The 18,392-nt window shown below is 37.5% G+C and overlaps 1 protein-coding gene across 14 annotated transcripts in view; it reads left to right on the top strand.

Annotated features, from left to right (window-relative positions):
- AMPH (amphiphysin) overlaps positions 1–18,392 on the top strand; it is a 161,257-nt gene that overhangs the window by 54,732 nt on the left and 88,133 nt on the right. For all 14 annotated transcript variants that reach the window (XM_045193272.3, XM_053926512.2, XM_053926520.2 and 11 more), the window contains 2 exons: positions 11,274–11,381; positions 12,898–12,983. In XM_045193272.3, coding sequence (XP_045049207.2) covers positions 11,274–11,381; positions 12,898–12,983 — 194 coding nt within the window. The remainder of the gene's footprint in view (positions 1–11,273; positions 11,382–12,897; positions 12,984–18,392) is intronic.

Below are 18,392 nucleotides of genomic sequence, written 5' to 3'. Positions count from 1 at the left end.
ATACACTTCCAAAACTGAATCAGGAAGAAGCAGAAAACCGGAATAGACCAATAACAACTAGCAAAATGGAAGCAGTGATCAAAAAACCTCCAGGCACGCAAGAGCCCTGGACCAGATGGCATCACAGGTGAATTTTACCAAACATTCAAAGAAGAATTAACACCTGTCCTTGTCAAACTATTTGAAAAAATTCAAGAAGAGGGAAGACTCCCCAACTCTTTTTATAAGGACAGTATTATCCTAATTCCAAAACCAGGTAAAAACAAAAGAAAGAAAATTACAGGTCTAAGTCTCTGATAAACATAGATGCTAATGTCCTCAACATAATACTCATAAATGGGACCCAGCAATACATTAACAAGATCATACACCATAATCGATGGTGGGATTCATGCCAGGGATGCTAGAATTATACAATATTTGCATCAATAGATGTGGTACATCACATAAATAAAATGAAAGACAAAAATCACATGGCAGTATCAATAGATTCAGAAAAACATTTGGTAAATTCCAGCATCCATTTATGATAAAAACACCCAGCAAGTGGAAATAGGCAGAGCATACCTCAATATACTAAAGGCCATATACAAATAACTTACTGCCAACACCATATTCAATGGGCAAAAACTAAAAGTGTTTCCCTTAAAATCAGGAACAAGACAAGTATGTTTGCTTACCACTCTTATTCAACATAGTACCGGAGGTCCTACCCATTGCAATCAGACAAGAAGAAATAAAAGGCATACAAATTGGAAAGGAGGAAGTAAAACTGCCATTATTTGCAGATCACATGATAGTATACATAGGAAACCCTATAGACTTCACTAAAAAACTACTTGACCTAATAAGTGAATTCAGCAAAATAACAGGATACAACGTCAATATTCAGAAATCAATAGCATTTTTTGTACACCAACAATGAACTATCAGAAAGAGACTTAAAAAAATTCCCATTTACTATAGCAACAACAACAACAAAAGTACCTAGGAATAAATTTAACCAAGGAGGTAAAAGACCTGTACTCAGAAAACTATAGAACACTGAAGAAAGAAATTGAGGAAGAAACAAATAAATGGAAGCATGCACCCCATTCATGGATTAGAGAATTAACATCATTAGAATGTCTATACTACACAAAGCAATCTATAGATTCAATACAATTCCTATTAAAATACCATTGGCTTATTTCACAAATATGGAACAAATACTTTAAAAATGTATATGGAAACAAAAAAGACCCCAAATAGCATCAGCAATATTGAGGAAAAAGTACAAAGTTGGAGGGATCAAAATAACTGATATTAAACTATACTACAAGGCCACTGTAATCAAAACACCTTGGTACTGGCATAAGAACAAACATATCAGTGGAACAGATACAGAGCCCAAAAATAAACCCATATTTCTATGGTCAATTAATATTTGACAATGGAGGCACAAGCATGCAATGCAGAAAAGTAACCCCTTTAATAAATGGTGTTGGGAGAACTAGACTGGTACATGCAAAAAAAAAAAAAAAAAAAAAAGAAAAAGAAAAAGAAAAGAAAAGAAAAGAAACTAGACCACCATACAGCAGAATAAACTCAAAATGGATAAAAGACTTGAATATTAGTTGTAATACCATAAAATCCTAGTGGAAAATATATGCAGTGAAATTTCAAATATCTCATGTAGCAATATTTTTGCTGATATATCTCCTAGGGCAAGGGAAATAAAGGAAAAAATGAATAAATGGGACTACATCAAATTAAGAAGTTTCTGCATGGCTAAAGAAACTGCCATCAAAATGAAAGGGATAGTGGCTATATGAGAGAACATATTGCAGATGATACTTTGTACAAGGGTTTAATCTCCAAAATATATAAGAACTCATACAACTAACTACCAGGAAGACAAACAGTCCAATTACAAATTGGACAAAGGACCTGAATAGACACTTCTCCAAGGAAGACATACCGATGGCCCTTAGACATGAAAAAATGCTCAACATCACTAGCCCTTAGGGAGATGCCAATTAAAACCAGAATGAGATATCACTACACACCTGCCAAAATGGCTGTTATTAATAATTAATTAATAAATCAACATACAACAAGTGCTGGTGAGGCTGTGGAGAAAAATGAGTCTTAGTGCCTGTTGGTGGGAATGCAGACTGGTGTAGCCAGTGCGGAAGACTGTATGGAATTTCCTCAAAATATTAAAAATGGAGTTATATGCTCTGAAGGTATCAATTAAATCCATTTGATCTAGCATGTCTTTTCAGGCTGCTGTCTCCTTGTTGATTTTCTGTCTGGAAGATCTATCCATTGAAATCAATGGGGTGTTAATATCCCCAACTATGACTGTATTTCTGTCGATCTCTCATTTTATGTCCATCAAGACTTGCTTTACATATTTAGGTGTTTCTATATTGGGTGCATAAATATTTACTAGGTTATATCTTCTTGTTGGATTGTTCCCTTTATCATTATGCAGTGTCCTTCTTTGTCTCTTACTATAGCCTTGGTATTAAAAGTCTATTTTGTCAGGTGTAAATACTGGTACCCCAGCTTTTTTTTTCCTTTACATTTGCATGAAATATCGTTTCTATCTCTTTACTTTTAGTCTGTGTGTATCTTTTGATCTGAGATGGGCCTTTTGGAGGAAGTATATATATGGGACTTATTTGCTTATCCATTCAGCTATGCTGTGTCTTCTGATTGGAACATTTAAGCTATTTACATTTAAGGTGATTATTGATTCATATATATTTAGTGTCATTTTATTGTTAGACTATTTTTTCTGTTTTTTTCCTTCCCCACCCCTCCCCTCCTTCTCTCTCCTTCTCCCTCTCACTCTCCCTCCTCCTTGCAAGCCCTTTAACATTTGTTGCAGTACTGGTTTAGTGTTAACAAACTCCTTTACCTTTTTCTTGTCTGGGAAGCTCCTTATTTCTCCTTCGATATTAAATGATGGCTTTGCTGGGTAAAGTAGTCTTGGTGGTAGGTTCCTACTTTTCATCACCTTGAATTTTAACACCAATCCTTTCTGGCCTGAAATGTTTCTGTTGAATAATCAGATGATAGTCTATTTGCTACTCCCTTGTAGGTTACTACCTGCTTTTTTTTTTTTTTTTTTTTGGCAGCTTTTAGGATTCTCTCCCTGTCTTTAAACCATGTTATTTTATTTATGATGTGTCTTGGTATAGGCCTCTTTGGGTCCAACTTGTTTGGGACTCTCTCAGCTTCCTGGACTACTGTGTCTTTTTCCTTCAGCAGATTAGGGAAGTTTTCGGTCATTATTCCTTCAAATAGTTCTTGATCCTTTGCTCTCTTCTCCTTGATGTTGAGGAGAAGATGAGGATGTTGTTATGCTTCATATTGTCCAAAATGTTTCTTAAGTTCTCTTCATTTAAAAAAAAATGTTGTTGTTGTTGCTTTGCCAGGGTGTTTTTTTCTACCTTGTCTTCCAAATCACTGATTCAATCCTCTGCTTCTAACCTACTGTTTATTCCTTCTAGTGTATTATTTATTTCAGATATTGCACTCTATTTATGACTGGTCTTTTTTGTGTTTTCTGTGTCTTTTTTCATGCTATTGAGTATTTTTATAATCATTAACCTAATTTCTCTATCTGATAAATTGCTTACCTCCATTTCATCTAGTACTTCTTCTGGAGATTTCTCCTGTTATTTCATTTGGGGTCTGTTTTTTTGTCTTCTCATTTTGACTGCTACTTTGTTTTTTTTTCTGCATTAATTGTTAAACTGAACTGTTGTTAAACTAATCAAGGTATAATCAGCAGTCTGGCTTAAGCTCCACAGGGTAGGGCAGAGTAATTCCTGCAGGTGGGGCTATTGCTTCCCCTCAGGCTGCTGCCACTTGGAATTGAGTGCTCTCCCTGAGAAAGATGTCTCCTGTAGTATGGGGAATGACTCAAAACAGGGATCCTGGCTGATGTTCCTTCAGTTCTCTCCCGAGAGCCAACAGCCCGAGACTGTCCTCAAACATCTCTAGTCCACCCTGCCCTCCCTCTGCCAGAGCCCAGGGTAAGTGGCTGCAAATGATATTTTATGCATTCGCTCTTTAAGAGTCTCTCTATGTCTGCAGCCCTTTCTCCTTGGCTGATAGAAACCCACTGCTTTTCACAGCTGGATATTATCTGGGTTTCCCTCCAGCTCTGGTTGTGTAGGCTGGGGAGCCCAGCTTGGGGTTTAGACCCCACACGTCTCAGGTAGAACACACTGACCACTGAAATATCCCTCCAGCACTTCAGCTGCCACCTGTGGGAACCGAGCTAGCCCTCTCTCACCTTCTCTGCACTCTCTACCAATCTCATTGTGATGAAGTAGTTTCTTTTGTCTGTCCTTGGTTATAAGGCTTCTCTGCAGCTAGTAGTCAGTTGGTTATTCAGGATGCTTTCTCTACAATTTAGTTTTAGTTCCAAATTGTTCCTGGAAGAAGGTTAGTGTAGCTTCCACTTACTCCTTTACCATCTTGGAACTGCCTTTTGACTCAGAAACTCCACTGCTGGGAACACATGCTAATAATCCCAAAACACCATTCAAAAGAACTTCGATTCAAAAGAACTTATGCACCACTATGTTCATAGCAGTGCTATTTACAATAGCCAAAAGTTAGAAACAGCCTAAGTGCCCATCAGTAGATGAGTGGATTAAAAATCTGTGGTACGTTTACACAGTGGAATACTATGCAGTAGAAAAAAGAAGGAATTCCTACCTTTTGCAACTGCATGATTGGAACTGGAGACTAATGCTAAGTGAAATAAGCCAGTCTGTAAAAGATAAATACCACATGATCTCACTTATAAGAGGAATCTAAAAAACTAATTAACAAAATAGAGCCAGAGGCAAAGAATCTTGGAATAGACTGACAGTGGTAAGAGGGAAGGAAAGAGGTGGGGACTGTTTGAAAAGGGATGAAGGGATTAGTCATAGAACATATATGAAGGAGCTATGGACATGGACAATGTTGTGGATATTGACTATGGAAGTGGAGCATGGGCTAGGCAGAGGGTGCTGAAGGGGGAACATTGGGACAACTGTAACAGCATAAACAATAATAAAAAAATAAATAAGTAGTTTTCCAATTAATTTGAAGAGGATAAGGGAAAATTTTGTCCTACTACTTGAAAATTTCGAAGCACCTTTAACTTGCCTAAATTATCCCTACGACTTCGATAAACCACCGAGGGCAGTGATCAACCAGAAAAACCCATTTGAGAAGTTGTTGAGTTTCAGGAACAAAAACTTAGTATCATCAAAAAAAGCATGAAGAATCTCAGCTGTTATGATACTGCCCAGCAATAGTTATTTGGAAATTGGCCATAATCTCTAGGAACATATGATTTCAGAAGACAAATGCACACAGAAGTACCTGTATTGAAAATATAGAGACAGTAAAATAAAATCATAGTAGATTATATCAGCTAGTCTTGTCACGTTGTTCCATATCAGAAGGATGAAAACCTTAGCAGCACTTTTACTGAAGCAGTTCTTTTCTTGGGGTCTGTGGTTGAAGTCATGCACAAAGATGATCCTCCAGTTACTGAACCATATTTACACTAGAGATTTGGGAATAATACTTTTCTGGATGCACTGAAGCTAAGTGAAATATGTCATGATTTTACCTGCATCATGGAATGAGTCTGAAACAATCTCTCTCTTGCTGAAATCACATTTAGAATATCATATTATTCAGAGTTTCAACCCAGATAGACAATTGTGAAACTATTTGATATCATGAACACTTGAGGAAATAGCAATGTTTATCTTGGAAAGGAAACAATTTGGAATTGAGTAGTTGGGGGTGGGAGGTAGCTGTTTCTAATATTTCAAAGACTTTGTTTCTGTGAAAGGAAGTTAGAAGAAGATATAGACTCAATTCCTTCAAAAATTAGTGCTAAGTGATTATGTAATGAATGGGTTATTGAGAGAAAGGAAGATTATGATTAAACACACTGAGTGGAGAATTTTCAAAGCATGAAACACAGTGGACTTCCATCACTCCCATTAAAATTTACAGGCCATGTGTAATTAACCTTATGCAAATTTCCAAATATTTACTGCAGCCCATCAGTGAGGGCTATGAAGAACCATTCATGAGGCAATATGTTTGACTTTTCCAACTGTGCTTGGCAGGGCACCCAGTGTTATGGTTCTGATTATGCAGCACTAATGTCTGAAATCAATGTTGTAATAAGAGCCAGCTTGTTACTAACCCAGGCAGGCTTACAGCAGTGAGCAGTTATTGTAAAATGTAGTTTAGATTCTATCTCAGTGACCATGCATGAGCAATGAAGTATGTTTTCAGTATTTTGCCAAAATGAATCCCAAGCTTCTGTTATTATAGAAATTTTAAAAATACAATAATTTCTTTATTGGTTAAGGTCAGTACACAGTGAGAAATCTAAAGAAATTTAGATTGGATTGGATGGTGAAATAAGAATTGTATTACTGAGGAGATTTGACTCTTCTCAAGCTTCCCAAATATCAGATAGGTAAGGAAATAAGATTGGTTTGTTTTTCTGACACAAAATTTTCTGCATCAAAGTGAGTGATGGCCTTCAACATAGTCACTTCCACATGGTAAATTGTACTCTGTAATTGACTTGTCACACAAGAAAATGAGTCACATTATTTACTTTACTTCTTGTTTTTGAACAAAAATTAGTGACCCAATGCACTATTTCACCTCATTCACAGTCTTGAAAGTAATTGAATTTTTGCTGTTTTCAAAAATCAAATTCATCTTCAAAGAATCAAGATGTGTTTCATGGAAGACATTAAAGGAGACCCACCTCCACCCCACACTCCTGCAAGTCCACAAAGCAGAGCTTTATATGAGTTTGCCTATAGTTACACAAGGCCACTGCTTCAAGGGACAGTTTTCCTTTGGACATAACAGATATTTACTTAAAATAATTAGCTTTATCAGTCCATAGGCTTCTCTACCTAGCCTAAGCTAATTCATCACATATTTTAAAGTATATTTTATTGATTATGCTTTACAGTTGTCTGATATTTTTTCTCCCCTTTAGACCCCTCTGCCCTACACACCCCATACCCCCAGCATCACCCCCCCTCTTAGTTCATGTCCATGTGTCATACATTTAAGTTCTTCGGCTTCTCCATTCCCTATACTATTCTTAACCTCCCCCTGTCTATTTTTCACTGACCAATTATGCTTCATATTCCCTGTACCTTTTCCCCCATTCTCTCCCCTCCCCTTCCCCACTGATAACCCTCCATGTGATCTCCATTTCACTGATTCTATTCCTGTGCTAGTTGTTTGCTTAGTATGTTTTTGTTTTTTAGATTCAGTTGTTGCTATTTGTGAGTTTGTTGTCATTTTACTGTTCATATATTTTATCTTCTTCTTTTTCTTAGATAAGTCCCTTTAACATTTTATATAATAAGGGCTTAGTGATGATGAACTCCTTGAACTTGACCTTATCTGGGAAGCACTTTATCTGCCCTTCCATTCTAAATGATAGCTTTGCTGGATAGAGTAATCTTGGACCTAGGTCCTTGCCTTTCATGACTTTGAATTCTTTCCAGCCCCTTATTGCCTGCAAGGTTTCTCTTGAGAAATCAGCTGATAGTCTAATGGGAACTCCTTTGTAGGTAACTGTCTCCTTTCCTCTTGCTGCTTTTAAGATTCTCTTCTTATCTTTAATCCTGGGTAATTTAATTATGATGTGTCTTGGTGTGTTTCTCCTTGGGTCCAACTTTTTTGGGACTCTCTGAGCTTCCTGGACTTCCTGGAAGTCTATTTCCTTTGTCAGATTGGGGAAGTTCTCCTTCATTATATTTTCAAATAGTTTTCAATTTCTTGCTGTTCCTCTTCCCCTTCTGGCACCCCTATGATTCAGATGTTGTAATTTTTAAAGTTGTCCCAGAGGTCCCTAAGCCTCTCCTGATTTTTTTTTTAATTCTTGTTTCTTCATTCTGTTCTGGTTGAATGTTTATTTCTTCCCTCTGTTCCAAATCATTGATTTGAGAACAGAAAATCCTGGTTTCCTTCCCTTCACTGTTGGTTCCCTGTACATTTGTCTTTATTTCACTTTGCATAGCCTTCATTTCTTCCTCTATTTTACAACCATACTCAACCAATTCTGTGAACATCCTGATTACCAGCGTTTCGAACTCTTCATCAGCTAGGTTGGCTATCTCATCACTTAGTTCTTTTTCTGGAGTTTTGATCTGTTCTTTCATTTAGGACATTTTTTTTTGTCCCAGCATACCTATTATGTTGTAAGGGTGGAGCCTTAGGTATTCACCAGGATGGGGCAACCCACTTTGCTGCCTTGTGGTACTGCATGTGGGGGAGGGGTCAGAGAGAGTACTATCACTTGCTTGACTCTGGCCCCACTTTCAGTCACTTCCCTGCCACCTACAAGCAAATCTGGCCCTTCTAGTGCTGATTCCCATGTGGTTAGGTTTGTGTATCTTCTAGGACCACTTGGGTGTCTCCAACAAACTCTCCTTTGAGGTTGCAAGTTTCTTCCACCCCCACAACCCCCAGACGTTTTTACAATCAAAGGTTTTGAGGCTTTAGTTTCCCTTCACTGGAACTCTGGATTGCATGGTCTGTCTTGCTCCCCATTTGTTCCTCCTGGTTTATCTACACACGAATATGGGACTGCTCAATCCCCAGCAGCTGCCTCACCCACTGGTCTGTCACCTTGCTGTGTATCCTCTCTGCCCTGGTTGCCCATCTCCGCCCCTCCTACCAGTCTGGATGAATGTTTCTTCTTTAACTCCTTAGTTGTCAGATTTCCATTTTCTGGCAGTTCTGATTGATTTTTGTTTTTAAATTTGTTGTTGTCCTTCTTTTGGTTGTGTGAGGAAGCACAGTGTATCTACTTATGCCTCCATCTTGGCCAGAAGTCTTCTTACTCTAATTTATCACATATTTTTAAGTGAATGTGGTATGGTAGCCATACTTTCCACTACTAACAACAGTTGGAAGTGGCAGGTACAGAGTGCAATATGAAGGAGATTGGAAGCAGTTAAATGAGAGCAACTGCCCCATTCTACCTCTCTTCAGTCCTAAAGGGGATGTAGAAGAGTAGCATAGAATGACAGATGGCAATTGAATGATAGTCTGTCAGAAAACATGGGAGCTGGTAGAAGAAATTCTAACCAAGAGTCAGGATTAGCTCTGGGTCTAAGTGAGGCACATGAAGCCATTAGGATTCAAAGTATATTAGGAAGCACCTACTCTCCATTGCTAGTCTTGTACTTACATGACCCTGATAGTGTGCCTTAGGTGTTTCACTTGCCTTACTTTACTCTAGGCACTGGTGGGGTGGGGAGCTGATATCTACTTTATCTTTTGCCACAGACTTTCTAAGCAATTCTGGACAAATCAGAGGTTAATATCATGCAACTTCAAATTCCTTACATGTAAAATGGGAATGATCCTTGTAGTACTTTTACTGTAAGTTGCTGTGAAGATCCATGGGATATGACTATGTTTTCTAAGCCATATACATTTATATTATCATTCCTTTCTTTTTTTAAAATTTAATCTTTATTGTATTTTTTTTCCATTGCCATTTAGCCTTTCATGCCTCCTTCCTCCAACATGAGTCCATGAGTCCTTTTTCCTTTTTGTTCAATCCCTCTATCCCCTAACATCCCTCACCCCCTGAACTAGCTGTCATCCTGCTATCCATCTATGCATCTGTCTCTCTTTTGCTTGTTAGTTCAGTTTGTTTATTAGATTCCTCATAAATGAATTCATGTGGTATTTGTCTTTCTCTGACTGTCTTATTGCACTGAGCATAATGTTTGCCAGGTTTATCCATATTGTCACAAAGGGTAAAATTTTGTTCTTTTTTAATGGCCAAGTAGTATTCCATTTTGTAAATGACCCATACTTATTGTATTTACTCATCTATTGATGGACACTTGGGCTGCTTTCATATCTTAGTGCTTGTAAATAATACTGTAATGAATATAGGGGTGCATATATTTTTTTGATTTAGTGTTTTGGGTTCCTTCACATATATTCCCAGAAATAGTGTCTCTGGGTTCCCCTTAAGATCAGGAACAACACAGGGATGTCCACTTCACCTTTCTCATTCAACATGGTACTGGAAGTCCTAGCCACAGCAATCAGACAAGAAGAAGAAATAAAAGGCACCCAAATTGGAAAGAAAGAGGTAAAACTGTCTTTATTTGTAGATGACATTATACTGTACATAGAGAACCCCAAAGATTCCACCAAGAAACTTCTAAAACTCATAAATGAAGTTAGCAAAGTAGCAGCATACAAAATTAATATCCAGAAATCAGTTGCATTTTTATATTCCAATAAAAAACTAACAGAAAGGGAAATTAAGAACACAGTCCTACCCTGGCTGGTATAGCTCAGTGGATTGAGTGCAGGCCTGCAAACCCAAGGGTTGCCGGTTCAATTCCCAATCAGGGCACATGTCTAGGTTGTGGGCCAGGTCCCTAGTTGGGTGCACATGAGGGGCAACCACACATTGATGTTTCTCTCCCTCTCTTTCTCCCTCCCTTCCCCTCTCTCTAAAAAATAAATACATTTATTTTTTTAAAAAAAGAATATAATCCCATTGACAATTGCTTCAAAAAGAATAAAATACCTAGGAATAAACCTAACCCAGGATGTGAAAGACCTTCCACTATTTTAGAAGTAGAACAGTTAAAAAAGAGTTAAAGTAGAGGCTAATTGAGTATATAGGTTTACCTGCTTCCCTCAACTGGTACTAGAATTTTTCTGGTCTTTCACCACAAATTCTGCTTTCATCTCCTTATGATTGGTCCAGTTTTCTATTGGAAGGGAAGATGTTTACCTAATAGTTTTCACCAAAAAGATTGAAGGCTGTAGTCTGATTTTCAGGGATCACTGACCTACTGAAATTCCAGTTCACTTTAATCTCCAGTCAAGATTCTCAGCTACTCTGCACAAGAAAAGCATTTTAGCAGTTAAAAAAAACCATGCCATGATAGGTGTGGCTCAGTTGGTTGGGCATCATCCCAAAAAGTGAAATTTCGCTCGTTTGATTCCTGGTCAGGGCACATGCCTGGGGTGTGGGCCTGGTCACAGGTTGGGGCACATGTGAGAGGCAATTGATTGATGTTTCTCTTACACATCGATATTTCTCTCCCTCTCTTTCTCCCTCCCTTACCCTCTCTCTAAAAATAAATAATAAAATTAAAATCTTTAAACAAAACAAAACAAAACAAAACCTATGACCATGTTCCTTTCTTAATGTATGTGTTTTCCATTGGCAGAATCGAATTGCAAAACGCAGCAGGAAGCTGGTTGACTATGACAGTGCCCGCCACCATCTGGAAGCTTTACAGAGCTCCAAGAGGAAGGATGAGAGTCGAATCTCTAAGGCAAGAATTGATCCCACTGTTGAAACCACTCTAAATTCTGTGACATATAGCAACTTTGCTCTTAAAAATGAAATATTTCCTTTCTAAAGGACATTGGAATCAGGACAGAATTTAAACTGAAATGTTGTTCTTATGGGCTGCTTTCTATAATTTTTAATTAAAAATAAGGTTTTTGATGTTACTGTAGAGTTCACATGGTGACACTAACTTGTACATTTTGATTAGAATAAACTTTGCCCCCCAACAATACTGTATTGGAGAAAGTAAGAAGTGTTCTGTACTGTGGTTGTGGTGCATACTTGATGCTAAAATGCAGATTCATACAGGAAACCAAGTTTGAAAATCTCAGACATAACTTGTGATTGGCTGAGAGTACAAACATGCTAGATTTGCATAACATTCTTTTTTTTTTTAGAAAACCCATTTCAGTAACTTTGACAGTATAAGTTAGTCATTTACAGATGCCAATTAATTGATGACTCCTCATAAGCTACTTCCTTTTCTTGCAGTCTTGCTTCCTCCTATCTGCCTACACACAGCTGCCTAGTCTTTCTACATCGCATATTTAGATACGATTCTCCACTGCTTAAGTCTTTTGATGGCTCCAATCGCCTGCAGAAAAATTCTAGATTCCTTAGCATAGTTATATGCAACCTTCTCTATTTGGTTGTGACTCACGCATCCATTCTTATCAACTTCCTTGTCTTCTTTATTCTCCTCTCCTTCTTCTATGCACACATCCTAAACTAGAGCCTTCATGACTTACATATCAGTTCCTGAGCTGCCACAATAATAGCTGTTATTCATGTGAGGCCTCATAGAGACCAGACATCATGTTTAACACTTCATCTATATCACCTTTCTTTAGTACTCATAATGCCTGTCAGGTGGGCATTGCTTTTTTCATTTTGTGAATAAGGTATCTGAAGTAAAAAGAAATATGACAAGTTCACAAGGTTAGTACACTAAAATTCCAACCCAAGGAACTCCCTTTATGTACAGCAATGCCTTATCCATCCCCTTCTTTAGCAAACATTTACTAACTTCAAAATCCAGTTAAAAAATATTACCTTCTCTGTGGAGCATTTCTGTTCTCTGCACCATCTTCCCTAGCAGCCTACTCCATAGCACTTTATAAGCCCTATCTTGCAGTGTAATTATTTAGACTTCCCACTAGACTATGAATTTCTATATGGGGAGGCATCCATGTTCAATATCCAGAGCAGAGCAGTATGTGACAGGCAGTTATCATATTTTTGTAGAATGAATGAATCTGCCAATAGTATAAGAACAACCATTGTAGTCAATTCACTTTTCTCGTTTTAATAAGAATTAATATTTCACATTTATTGAAAAAAATGTAGGTATTAAGCAGACTAATTTTTCTCCTACCCAAAATGTTTCTAGGATGCCATAAAACTATTCCTTTTTTATATTAAATGATTTGATTGTGTATAGAAATGGCTTGTGTTTATGTGCTTTTTTTAAGTGTTAGCATGTTATGTATCATTTCTAGGCAGAAGAGGAATTTCAGAAAGCACAGAAAGTGTTTGAAGAATTTAATGTTGACTTGCAAGAAGAGTTACCATCGTTATGGTCAAGGTAAAGACATTTTTGTACAGGTGGTACCTGTCCCTTTTAGAAGTCTAAGAATAGTGAATATCCCTTATCTTGTCTCTGTTGCCTGTGATAGTTTAGTACTGTCCAGTGGAAGTGTTCTATAATCTATTCTTTCCAGTATGGAAGCTACTTGCCACATGTGGCTGGCTGTTGAACACTTAGAATATAGCTGAATTTTAAATTAAATTTATTTCTTATTTTTTGCTGATAAAGGAAAGGAGTCTTGATTAAAAACTATACACCTTTGGAATAACAGGAGTCTACAATGCATTAGTACTTAAGCCTATCAATTAAGGCTAAACTTTTTCACACCTGAGTTCTCATTCCCCCTGTTAGTTTTTAATTTTCTTATTTGTATAGGGTTAGTTTACAAAGTAAAACAGCATAAGGTCAAAAAGCTACACAATTTTGGAAAAATGACAGGTTTTTTCCTTGGAGCTTGTCTCCTGTAGAACACCCAAAGAATGATAACCCTACCACCTTTCTCCAGGCCAGCCTGATCCTAGGCTATGCCTGGAGTTCCTTCCTATCCAAAATACTGTCCTCTGGGAAATGTAGGCAGCTGCAGCACTATCATCCAGGCTTCCTTGAGGTTGTTTTGATTTATTTAGATTTAAATAACCTCATGTAGCTAGTGGCAGCTATAGTGAATGGCAGAGTTTTGTCCTTGATATAGTTATCAAGTGAGGACCCAAATCTCGATCAGAGGTGTTAGGAGAATTTCCCTTACCCTTGACATTTCAGTTCCTGGCAGAACTTCCTTCATTCCAAGAGCTTATCTAGTCCTCTGGCTTTGATGCCAAGCCACTACTTCCAGCCCTTGACCTGTTAACATGAACTTCATCCCTAGTTTAGACATTAAATATTCTTATTTACAGGGGCTCTCCATTTCTTATGGCAATTTATCAAGGTATTGGTGCATTTTCCATTTCTCATGGTATTAAGTACTTATTTACAGGTATTCTACATTTCTTATGGCATTAAGTGCAGTTTTCTTAATGTTAGAACCAAGAAGTTATTGGGTGGAGTGGGGCATATATCTCTGTTTCCATCAGCACCCCCCATGCTGTCACCCTAAATCAACAGAATAGTGCTTACCATGCAACATTGTCTAAAGTCAAATCCTCTAACCCAACTTCCAACCAGATTTTTGCCCCTAACATCTTCCTATATTGAAATTCAAGAGCTTCTATTTATCCTCCAAAATTATAGTAATATTGAGGGTCTAGACTGAAATATTTCCTTTTCTATGTTCATTCCTAGTGTTTTTGATTTTTTGTCAACAATAGGCACTCAGAGTTTATTTTTTTGATACTGAAAACTCTAGAAGAAATTTTACACTGTAGGACATGTCTAATGTCCAGCTATAACCCATAGTTTAACATGTGTGAAATTAACTCGTTGCTATAAATTTACTCATTCTTTCAACATCTGCCTTTCTTTTTTTGGTACCATCATTCTTGGGCTTCCAGCCTCAAGATTTTGTAGTCCTTAACTATGGGACTAAAGAACTATCAAAGGAAACAATCTGCCCTTTATCTGTGTAATTTTCTGGATTGATCTCCCCATTTGTATTCTCATTGCCACCATCCCTAGCCCTTAACATCCTCTGTAGACCATGATGGTAGTCTTTTCCTCGTATTTATGTCTTTGATCTCTTTATCTTGTACACCTCTTCATTCAGAAGCTCTATTGTGACATCTGTGTAGTCTGCTTAGGAACTTACTGTATACTAGGTCTGTCCAGATACAGTTCAGCCATTGTTAATATAACGAGAATCGTTTGTGCATTATTGTTACCTGGCAGCCAAGGAGAGTGGACTGGTATGCACATGAATGAACAATGATGACTTCACTGTACTAGTCAGTGGGGGCAGTAGATGCTGTTGAGTGAACATGCGTACTCTGTGGCTGTCACATTCAAAATGACTGAGAGAGTAGAGCAATGTATCTGCATCAAATTTTGCATTAAGCTTGAACATTCTTCCATGGAAACTATTCCGATGATTCAGAAGGATGCAGCTATGGGCAACTGGTGATTGGCAGCTTCACCACAACTACACACCTGCTCATGCATCACATCTTGTGCAGAGTTTTTTTGCAAAACATCAAGTCACCCAGGTGACTCAGCCCCTCTAGAGCTCAGATTTGACACTCTGAGACTTCTGGCTTTTCCAAAAACAAAAATCACCTTTGAAAGGAAAGAGATTTCAGACCATCAGTGAGATTCAGGAAAATAAGACAGGGCAGCTGATGGCAATTGGAAAAACTATGTGAGGTTCCGAAGTGTCTACTTTGAAAGGTACTAAGACATTATTGTCCTATGTACAATGTTTCTTGCATCTTGTATCTTCAATAAGTGTCTCTATTTTTTATATTACATGGCTGGATACCTTTTGGACAGACCATGTGTGTCCAAGAAAGACCTCACATCTCCCCCAATGAGCATTTTGAACAGCCTGAATATATAAATATATAGATGAGATAAATATCTATTTATAATTTTAATTTATATAGTCATTTATTACTAATTAAAGTCACAAATTATGTGAAATTGTGTTTTTTAAGAAATATTATTTTTTGTATTCTTACATTTTGAGAAATACTTGTATCCAAAGTCTTTATCTATGTCTTTGACACCCATCAAGTCAGCTAATAGTTCTTTAGAGCTTGTCATCTTCCTCAACAGGTATTCCATTTTAAACACAAGTTGTCATTTGCATACAATAAAGGCAGTTATTGTCATTTCTTCTGTAAAAGAACTTTTGGGATCTCAAACATAATTATACACTCCATAGCCTTTTAAACTGGGCCTTCAAAAGGCTTGGGTACCACAATATTTAGCACTTCCAATTATGAGACAGTGCTCCTGGGAAAATTGCCAAAATTGTCAAAAGACAAATATATATTATTTGCTTTATACGTATTAGATATGTAACAAGAAAAATTTTTAGTGCTCTTTATATGTATCAAAATGAACATTTACTGATGTACTCTGTGGCTTATGTGCCCTCCCCAAATAGTATTTGCTTATTCGAAATAAAGTTATTGTCAAACTGTCTTGAATGTGGAAGGCTTTGTAGGGACTTAAAAACAATGGGAATATTTAAGTGACAAATTTTGGAGAGGAACCTTTCCCCTTATTTGGTCACATATAGTATAAGTGCTCCAGTGCTTTTAAATCCAGTCTAACTTCTCATATGACATTCAAGGCTCTTTCTCTTTATGTTAATCAGGTTCTACACTTTGATCAAAATGCAGCACAGGCCTTTCCTTTTATATAGTGTGTTCCTTTATTAAACCCAAATTATTCAATCACAATAATGATGTAAATTGTGTGTGTTTTGTGTGAAAGAGAGAGAGATCATTATTGAAAACTTTCTATTTGCCAGGTATCATTTTGTGTACTTTATATATGGTACATAGTCTCTAATCATCACAACTACAGATATCCATCCCCATTTTACAGAGGAGGAAGCTAAAGATTATATTGATTAAACACCTTGCCTAAGATTGTAAATTTTATAAATCCTTTTTTGTTTCTGTAGTCTTCCATTATTGTCATGTGTTTCAAAAATTGGGAGAAGAGAAATGAAGTACTACCCAGTGGAGATATAGGTTCAATTTTAAAAGGAGATGCTTGGGTATGTTTGTATGTTCTAAAAGAGCTTACAATTTTATAAGAGGTGATAGAGAGGTGTCACAAAGAAGGAAGGGTTCCAAAGAAAAGACTTGAGCTAAATCTCTTTCAATGATTAATATCAAATTTAGTGAAAAGGGTTTTCTGGACTGAGGTAGAACATGAATAAAGTCATGGAGATTGAAGCAGATATTGTGGGTTCATGGAACTATATTTAGTTTTTATAGCTGGAGGTTACAGTGAAAGTGTCCAGGAGGAGAGTTGTGGTGATGTGATAAAGCAGGAGAGAGGCAGTGGTCAGATTCATTTGTAATTCATTCAGCAGATACAGTTTGACCACCCATTATGTGCCAACCACTATTTTAGGCACTGAAGATTCTGTACTGAAGGTTTTTGTATTTGGAGCTATAGAAAAGGGCAAGAAAAGAAATTAAGAATAAAACATTAAACAAAAAAGTTCAAGGTAGAAGATAAAACAAGGTAATTTAATAGAAAGTGACATGGGATGGGATAACTAGTATATATTGGGAAGTTCAGGAAGGGCTCCCTCAGAGAGATAGACAATATATGAGAAAAAAGAAGTTTTAGTAAACTACTGAGTTCTAGTATATATATATATATGTTGAGTTTGAAGAAATATTAGGAGGTCCAAAAGAATATATCTATTGAGCTAACTAGCTCAGGAGCTCAAAAAGAGGATTGGTACGAGTCATTATTATATGGGTGGTCGTTGATATCATGAGAGTTGATGATGTGTAGGTAGTGAGATAGGTTCTGTTTTGGCAAGGTGAAGGCCAAAGCAGAACCTTTGGGAGCACCAATATTTAAGAAATGTGCAGAAGAAGAGGGGTCTGTGGTAAAAGTCTGAGAGTATGAAATAATTAGAAATGTAGAAGGAGACTTGGAAGGGACCTGGAGGAGCATTATCTCAAAAAGCCAAGAACGGAGAGAACTGAAACAATGAGGGAGTGCCAGGAGAGTCATTTACAACAGAGAGGTCAAGTAGATGAGGACTAAAGATGCATTGCCTTTGGTGAACTTCCAGAGAAGTTCCAGTCAGTGGTGGGGTCATAGCCTAATTACAGGCTTTGGAGACTGGATGAATGATGAGGAAGCAGAAACAGTGAGTATTGTCTGTTATTTCAAGGATCTTGACAATGATGGGCATTAGGAATCCTAATAGATATTGGGGGATGACAGGGCAAGGGAAGTCTTTTAAAATGACTTTTACCATTCTGAGAAGATGGCAGCAGCAAAAGTGGGATGCTTTAGGACTGAGTGTATGTGGGGCCAGTAGAGGGTAAGGATGAGTGTGTTGACAGAGCTAGCCAGAGCATGTTGAAGGGTGTACCACAGGGCTTGGTAGGTGAAGATGTTGAGAGTGATGAGACAGTAGCCTGGAAGAAAAGGGTCCGTTTTCTCAAAGATATTTTTTTAAAAACTCGGATTCTCTACAATTTAAAATGCACTCACGGTGAGGGGTGGCTGGGGAGGGAGTGTGAGGGGGTAGATATGAAACCCCCCCAAAAGTAAAGATAAAATAATTATTTTATTTTTTAAAGATTTTATTTATTTATTTTTAGAGACATGGAAGGGAAGGAGAAAGAGAGGGAGAGAAACATCAGTGTGTGGTTCCCTCTTGCCTGACACCTACTGGGGACCTGACCCGCAACCCAGGCATGTTCCCTGCCTGGGAATCGAACCAGCAACCCTTTAGTTAGCAGGCCACGTTCCATCCACTGAGCTACATCA

This window comes from Desmodus rotundus, chromosome 6 (assembly GCF_022682495.2).
Source record: "Desmodus rotundus isolate HL8 chromosome 6, HLdesRot8A.1, whole genome shotgun sequence".
Lineage (NCBI taxonomy): Eukaryota > Metazoa > Chordata > Mammalia > Chiroptera > Phyllostomidae > Desmodus > Desmodus rotundus.
Note: the sequence above shows the minus strand (reverse complement) of the source record. Positions and strands in the feature narration are given on the sequence as shown.